The 8,085-nt window shown below is 44.9% G+C and overlaps 3 protein-coding genes across 3 annotated transcripts; 1 reads left to right on the top strand and 2 right to left on the bottom strand.

Moving 5' to 3' along the window:
* Positions 1–28: 28 nt before the first annotated feature.
* LOC108115807 (cilia- and flagella-associated protein 58) lies at positions 29–3,120 on the top strand. Its single transcript, XM_017227396.2, has 4 exons — positions 29–691; positions 750–1,367; positions 1,423–1,739; positions 1,799–3,120. The coding sequence occupies exons 1-4, from the start codon at positions 177–179 to the stop codon at positions 3,019–3,021; spliced, it is 2,673 nt and encodes an 890-aa protein (XP_017082885.2). The 5' UTR covers positions 29–176; the 3' UTR covers positions 3,022–3,120.
* Positions 3,065–6,076, bottom strand: LOC108115811 (cilia- and flagella-associated protein 58). The gene is made up of 7 exons (XM_017227399.2): positions 5,982–6,076; positions 5,704–5,923; positions 5,359–5,648; positions 4,852–5,300; positions 4,482–4,798; positions 3,458–4,419; positions 3,065–3,406 (listed from the first exon to the last, which is right to left on the bottom strand). The coding sequence occupies exons 1-7, from the start codon at positions 6,072–6,074 to the stop codon at positions 3,137–3,139; spliced, it is 2,601 nt and encodes an 866-aa protein (XP_017082888.1). The 5' UTR covers positions 6,075–6,076; the 3' UTR covers positions 3,065–3,136.
* A 107-nt stretch (positions 6,077–6,183) lies between these two features.
* LOC108115809 (palmitoyltransferase ZDHHC16) lies at positions 6,184–8,077 on the bottom strand. The gene is made up of 6 exons (XM_017227398.2): positions 7,898–8,077; positions 7,679–7,826; positions 7,301–7,610; positions 7,031–7,242; positions 6,652–6,977; positions 6,184–6,593 (listed from the first exon to the last, which is right to left on the bottom strand). The coding sequence occupies exons 1-6, from the start codon at positions 7,939–7,941 to the stop codon at positions 6,488–6,490; spliced, it is 1,146 nt and encodes a 381-aa protein (XP_017082887.1). The 5' UTR covers positions 7,942–8,077; the 3' UTR covers positions 6,184–6,487.
* Between the last annotated feature and the right edge of the window lie 8 nt (positions 8,078–8,085).

The raw sequence follows: 8,085 nt of genomic DNA, 5'->3' as shown, positions 1-8,085 counted from the left end.
GGTTTCAGGTTTCAAGTCCCTATCTAGATCACAATGTATTACACTAATCACTCACACTGAAACCCTATTTTATTTCGTTTATTTTTAATTTAATTTTTTTTTTTGTTCTTTGAGGATTCCCTCGTTGACCTTTAAACGTTTTCTCGTGTTTTTCTTTGTTAATTGATACCCCAAGGATGAAGATTGTTCAGCCTAAAATGCCCAAGGTCCATAAGACCTTCTCCATACACTCCAAATCTGCTTCAGTGACGAGCATTGAGGAAAGGTTTCGGGATAGTATAGATCCGGCGCAAATAAATCTTCTGCTCGATCTCAATGGAAAGTTTTTTTCCGAATCCTATGCCATGGTCCAGACCCTGAGCGAACGCCATCCCTTTTTGGCTAGCAAGATTAAGATGTATGTGGACATCCTCTCTAGACTCCATGGGCACTATGTCACCGAGGTGAACCAGGGAAAGTCATTGGAATTTAAGGTGAAAACGGCAGACGAAAAACTGGAGCTGGCTCTGCAGACTACAGCCACTTCGGAGGCGATGATGGAGCACCTGCGTGGTTCCCTAGAGGAGGCCTGGCGAAAAGAGGACGCAAACAAAAATCGTGAGGAGACCATGCAGATCCAATTGATGTCGCTTGTGCGAAGTGACCAACCAATGAATAACAAGGACGTCCACGAGCAGATCCCATCCTCGGCGTGAGTTATTCCATTTGGAATACATTTTTAAAGATATACAACGGTTTTTTTCTTGCAGCAAAGATCTGCAACTTCGGAGCATGGTCTTTCGGGAGCGTGATCGACTGGCTGGCGAGTTGAAGGACTATCAGAAGCGCCTGCAAACGAACCGACTTTACTCAGAGTCTCTGGAGGACATGTTACAAGTATCGAGAGAGATCATTAGCAAGCTTACTACGCGGGTAAAGAGTGTCGAGGGCGAGAACTTTCGGCTGCGGCACGCGAGTAATGTGGAGCGGGATAAGTTTGAGGAAAGAATTTTGCATCTCAACAAGGAACTGGCATGTGTGCTGCAGCAAAATCAGGAACTCTTAGTGTCCGAGAAGGCCACGACGGAACTGATTACCGTAAACGAAGCACTGAGGCTTCGTAATGATATTTTAAAGCGGGAGAACTATAGCTTTTCAAAGTCCTTTCGCTTGCAGGAAGATGAGAAGCACAAGCTGCAGGTAAGTCTCCGAGTGTGCGAGGGATTCAATGATGCACAGAGACGGGATAATGCTGACCTTGATGTGGCTCGTCGCACAGCCGAGCGAGATGCCAAGAAGAAGGCGAATGACTCGGCAATCTTGGAGCGACGGTTCCACCAGTTGGCCAAGAAGAATACAGAGCTTATTGATCAGGCTCTGGTGTATCAGTAAGTGTCAAAGAATTTAAGGAAAAACCTGAATCGCCAAAAACCCACATTCTAGAAATGAAATCAAGGTTCAAGAAAAGAAGATTTTGGTGGCCACTTCTAAACTAGATGAGGCTACCCGCCAGAAGGAAGAAATTGCTAAAGCCCGGGACAAACTAAGAATCGAGATCACCCGCCTAAACGACATTGTTGCAGGAGTGCGGCATGAAATTGCCGTTACTCGCAATCAGATGCAGGACCTGCAGGAAGAACTACATCGAGCCAACAAACAGCTCGACGAGAAGGACGTGCAGGTATTTAAAATACAACGCGAAAAGAGGGAGCAGAGCATGGAGCTCAATGAACTTTACAAGAAGATCGATGGCATCGAAGGTTGGTACTCAACGTGTAAAAGTAAAAGATTACCTCTAATTTTGATCGGATTTTTTCAGAGGCATGTGCACTAAAGACTGAGCGATTGGAGGAACTCCAATTAACACTACAGCAAAAGCAGGCGGATTTCGCAAACGCCAAGAAACAGATGGAGATCGTACACTCAGAGAAGGTAATGCTGATGAAGACGATGGACATGTGCTCCAGGGACCGCACTACGCTGCAGAACAATATGACCAAGTTAACGCACCAGATCAACCAGATGACTAGCTCGCTTGCCATTAACGAGAAGGAGATCTCAACCCTAAAGAACCAGATTGAGCAGCTGAACCGTACTGTGAAGCAGAAGCAGAACGAGATCCACGCCAAAGGTCGCCTGTTGGCAAGCACACGAAACGATCTCAGGGAGATGAAAATCAGGGTAGAGCAAGCGCAGCACACTATTGATACCGATGAGAAGCGCTTGAAAACCATGTCCTGTGCCATGGATGAGGTTACTAAAGAAAAGAGTTTGGTTGGCTTGCAAATGGTCAGGAGAAATGATGAAGTGCGCCTGCTGAGGGAGAAACTGGGCATGATGCAGAAGGCTATCGATCGGGGAACCCTACAGTACAACCAAAGGATAGAGGACATCCGATTGCTTAAACTGGAGGTAGTCAATTTGAGGTCAAGTCACGAAATCATGCAAAGAGAGGTGGGCGACAAGGCAGCTATGCGCCATAATGTGATTCGATTGGAGCGGCAGCTCAACCAGGAGAGGCTTAGGGTATCTGCCTACTCTGGGGAGCTGTCCCGCCCCTGTCGCATCCATCGCTGGCGAGTCATGCTAGGAAAAGATCCGCGTCGTTTCGAGTTGATCCGCAAGATTCAGCATCTTCTAAAGCGTAATATTCGCCTATCGGTGGAACGGGAAAACAAAGCCAAAGAACTGGCGGATTTGGTGCGCTTGCACGAGGATTTCAAGCGACAGATTAGACATCTTCCCGATCCAAGTGTACGCCAGAAACTCTGCGTCCAGCAACGAATCAATCGTCGCCAGACCCGACAGCTAAAGGCCATGAAAGCCGAACTAAGGATCAACGATATTGATCTTAAGGCCCGGGAATGCCTAATACAGGGTTTCCAAGAACAGCTGCGTCTACATCACCAAAAGGATCAAGAGCCTATTGATGTCAGAAAGAATTTAAAGATTCCCATTGCTAAGACGAAGAACGATGACTTCATGGATCACATATTCGAATTGTCGTCCAACCGTGAAGATGAAACTATTTCAGCTAAGTGATATATTGGATATAAGTTGTCCTCGACTCACAATCGAAAAGGTATCTTTTACACTTTCACTAATTAAAAGAAAGAAAAAAATCATTTTATATAAATAATTAATTATTTATTAAGAGTTAGAGTAATCCACTGACCATCTTGAAACCTGCTCCCAGAGTCCTTGGCAGTTGGGCAGGTGCCGAGTAGCAGTGCATTTGCTCTAGCAACTGCCTCTCTTCGAGGAGTTTCTGCTTGTGCTTCTTTTCCTCTAGCAGTTGGGTTTTGGTTAACGCCAAGTTGACCCGCATCTCCTCCAGCTTGTCCTTTTTCGACCTCTCGTCTGCTTCCCTAGCACTAAGCTCGGCTTTTAGGACCTTCAGTTTCCGATCCTTGGCAGATAAGTTTGCCTGGTAATTAGATTAAGTTTAACACTTTTCCGAACTTATTTTCTTACTCACCTTTACGCTGTTGAGCTCCGCCCGCACTTTGTGACTAGGCAACTTAAGCATGAACTCCCTTAAAGCCGAATATAGTTGCTGAGCCTCATTTAAGGCCCTTTCCTGCTCCAAGGCAGCTACGTTCTGCTGAAGTAACTGTTTTCGCAGAATACTAATTCGGCCGAGTAAATCCATCTTCTCTGGATCCTTGCCGCTGAGAAGACGCCAGCGGTGTACATTCATGGGTGTGACCATTTCGTCCTGCAAGGCACGGGCCTTGATCCGCTCCTGGTTAAGCATGCGGTGCATTTGTAGGAGTTCCTGGCGTAGATCCGCCGCACTCTCTCTATCCGCCCGCAATACATCCCTTTCCGTTCGCAAATTCTTAATCTCCACTCCCATTAATCGCATATCATCCTGACACTGGCTGCACTGCCTCTGGGTTTGATCGTACACTGTTTGGAGGTTCTCCTGGCTGTGCTTCAGTCGCTCATATTCCTCGTTGCGTTTGGTCAGTGCCGAACTGATCGCGTTCTTCTCGTTCATTAGGTTGTCCACATCTTTGCGTAGGCGAGCCAACTTCTGCTCGTCCTCTTGAAGAGACTTGGCATGCCGATCGTTCTCCTTGCGCTTGTCCAGCAATTCTGCTTTTGTGTGTTGCTGACCCAATTGCGCATGCCGGATGTCATTGCGCAGCAGGCGACGCTCTTTCTCCATGCGGTCGATCTGCAATTGCAGTTTGGACAACTCAGCATCTCTGTATCCGATTTTTGCTTTAAGTTTTTCAATGAGCGCTTGTAGATTCACCAGCTGATCCCGAAGCTTTTGCCGCTCTTCATCGGCCACCTGGACACTACGTTGAAGGGTATGACGTTCAGCAGCAAGGACATCATGCTGCTGCTGGAATTTGGAGCATTTTGCTTCTAAGTCGCTGATAGTGCGTTTAAGTTCGATCTCATAGTTCTCCTTCAAGTGCATCTCATCTGCCGGAAAAGAAATCAGAATTAAAATACCTCATTTACAATAATTTAATTTTTAACATTACTCTGCATCGCATCCAACTTGTCTATCCAGTGCTGAATCTCGTCGAGCTTTTTGGTTTTCTCCTTCTTCAGCTTATTTGCATCTTCATTAAGTTTCTTTAGCTTGGTATCCATAGTGCTAATTGTATCCTTGAGGGCACGCACTTCGTGTTGAGCCTCTTGGTGCAGTGCATTGCTCTGCTCAAGCTGTTGGTGCTCAGCCTGCAGATCCCGCCTCAGAGAATCTCGCTCCTTCGTTAGGTTCTCGTTGTTCTTCTCGAAATGGTGAACCACCCGACGCATGGACTCCAGCTCCTTGTCTTGGGTGCCCAGCTGAGTTCTGTAAATTTATGATTTTGTAGTAAATATCGACTGATAAATATGATCCTTTACTTTAGTCTTATGTTCTGCGTTTCCACCTCTCGTTTGGATTCATCTAATCCCGCGTACTTCCGAGCGATCGTCTCCTGGGACTTGGCCAGTTTTCCATTGTCCTGACGTACCTTAATCAATTCATCTTCGCGCACCTTCAGAAGATTAATGCGCTGGTTAAGGGCCCGCTTATTTTTATCTCTTTCTTGCACTGTGTACTCCAGATCTACTGTGATCTTGGCCAACTTATTGTTTGTGGCGTTATGTTGGGTATTTAGGTGCTCCAGGTTCGTCTTTAAGGACAGAATCTGTAGGTTCTGACGCACTTTCACTTTGGTCAGGTGCTCGTTGGCGGACTTCATCTGGGATATTTGCTCCTGGTAGCGGGACTCTTCAGTCTTCATAGTTGAAAGTTCCTTAGATAAAGTATCGCTCTTTCGTTTCAAGTTAATTGCATCGCTGGAGGTTTCCTGAAAGGTTAAAACCGCTATATTTTACGTCAAAATAAGGTTAACTTATTTAACTAACATCCAGTAGCTTAAGTAACTCCTTGTTCTTGGCTTCTAATCCCTCAATGGTGCTGTCCAATTCCGTTGCATAGGTCCTCTGCAATTGCAACCGCTTATTGAGGTCAGCGATCTCGGCGTTGAGACGTTCCCGCTCCTTGCCATCGTCTCGTTTGCTCATGGCCAGTCGTTTCTCATTAAGATGGGCCACCATTTGCTCCGATTCATCTAGTTTCTCCCGGAGACTTAACACCTCATCCTGGGCGGATTGTTCACGAATTTGAGCAGCATCCTTCTGCTTCCAAGCTCCCTCTGCCAATAGAATGTATCATTTAAGTTTGTTATTAAATTGAATTTCTCCAGTTACCTATGACCCCGCGAAGCTCCTCAATTGTGGCCATGTCCATTTTGGTCACCCGAGCCGCATTCTCCAAACGCTCTTCGAGGCTTTCAATCTCCTTTCGCAATTCCTGAGACCGCTCCTTTTCCAATCGCAGATCGCTTTTATAGCGACTGCCACAAATGACCAACCTCTGGACATTGTCCGCATTGTTGGGAGTGTCTTTTTGCCGTAGAGCTTTGGTAGCCTAAAAATTAATTTTAGTTTTTAATGAGTCCTGTAATTTTAGAGATTAATCTTTATACCTCAGGGATTTTGTCGCACAATTCCTTGTAGAAATCATCATCGAAATCATCTGGAACCAATGGCTCATCTTCAGACCCAGAAGCCTTCGACATCTTTAAGTTTTAAGTTTTCCTTCACCTTATTGAACAAACTCATAGCCTTAACCTTGTCCTGGCAACAAGTTGCCATACCGGCACACGCTACCAAGGGCAACACAAAAAGTTTTATTTACTGAACTTGTTTTTTATTAAGCTAGTATGTATAAAAAGCGTCTTCGTGCTCTTAGTCGCTATGGAAACAACGTACATGCCATGGCATTTTTGTGTGAAGTCATCTATAGCTAGTTGCTTTAAATATTCCCTATGGCTTTTGAGTAAACTTTGGAATCTTGAGACTATTATTAAACTACACTTTTTCATAAAAATAAGCAGTTGACGTTGACATATTAGTTACTTTGAGCTTAAAGTTAAACTATTAACTTAAGATTGACTTGCTGACATCACAATACCTTCGATGTGCCACTACTCTATGGCCACTCATCCTCGAAGGGCGCATCGTTTACCGTGTGAAAACTTAGGCCAGTACCTTCGGGCTTGTGCCAGGAAGGAAGCAGAACAGTCCGCCAAAAAGATCTGCAATTAATTTTTAGAATTAAAATGTGCCTATGGTAAAGAGGAAACCCTAATTTACCTTCCTCGCACTAGACCCAAAAATAATTTCCAGTTCTTTTTGGTGCCAAAGTTATAGGGATTGATGTAAATGCGTTGCTGCTTGAGAAGACGTTTCCTCTCCGCTTCGTTAATGTGGGCCTCAACACTCGTCTCCCCTCGAGTTATGAGTTTTGCATGCCAAATGGAGAGACTCCCAAGAGCCAAAACAACGGACACATTTGTGAAGGCCATGAACCACAGAGCTCGTCGTCGTCCAGGAGAAGGTGCATCTGTATCCACAATAGGTGTCGGAAGATTGTGTATTGCAGGCGGCAGCATAAATTCATCGTACTCATGAGGATGGGTCTAAACAAATATATTAAATTCGGTGCTTCTTTCAAGTAACTGTTCTGCTTTACCACTGGAATGATGTGTCCACTCAGGTTAAACTTTACTGGCTGACCCTCAAGAGGTTCAATCTCCGTCCATGTTTCTCCATGATCAAGCCACAGGTATTTGTGGCCGATCTCTAGACCAAACAGAATGAGAAAAAGGCAACCCAGAGTGGTGTACATCATGTAGAGGAAAAAGTACCGATGATTACCATAGCCCACACAATTGTTAAGCCAAGCTGTGAATAGAGTATATGGATAATATTTCATGAAGCCTTTGACAATATTGATACTCACGGCAGTGGTGATCCATCTTAAGGATGCAGCGATTGCAGACGGAACAATGATGAGTACGTGGTGGTTTGGGGGCTATACACTTCCCGCACATACTGACCGCCTCCACCAGAGACACGCCCTCCGGGGGATGACCCGCCGGTGTGATCACAGCCATAACATAGTGGAAAACCACATTGAGCAGCAGCCAATTGCCCACGACTAGTAGGAAATAGGTGACCAACTGACTCTTAGCCCACCAAAAAGGCAAACCAATCCAATAGGCAATACTAACAACCGAGGTGGTTAAGGCAGCCACTCCAACGACGAAAAACTAATAGTTATGAAATATTTTAAACTATTTAAATCATTTAAGAAATATTTTATGTAGCATAGTGTTACCGGTCCCAGGCAGTGAGTGTAGTTGTCCACGAACCAAAATATTGGGGTCAAACATACATCGGAAGCGTAAGAGGAGTTCATGTGGGCATTGAAGGTCAAGGAGTGCCAGCAGTGCTTCATATAAGACCAACGAAGGCGACAAATAGAACTGTTTAATAAGTAAACAATAAACAAAAACATTGCAAAAATATTCCAATTGGAACTTGGTTAAGTGCTCACAGCAACTCCTGACTGGAGTGACCTCTCCAGGTGATGCGTGCCATTGGTATCCAGGTGTTCTTTCTTCCTTCCTATAGCCTTTTTACTTTATAACAGCATTTTTGGGGTTTAGCAAATTATTTTAGCGATTAAATTTTGCAACCAACTCTTTGGTGCGACCTTATGATATGCTGAGAAAAATCTTATCA

This window comes from Drosophila eugracilis, unplaced genomic scaffold (genome assembly GCF_018153835.1).
Source record: "Drosophila eugracilis isolate 14026-0451.02 unplaced genomic scaffold, ASM1815383v1 contig_367, whole genome shotgun sequence".
Lineage (NCBI taxonomy): Eukaryota > Metazoa > Arthropoda > Insecta > Diptera > Drosophilidae > Drosophila > Drosophila eugracilis.
This window is presented reverse-complemented; position numbering and strand designations above follow the sequence as displayed.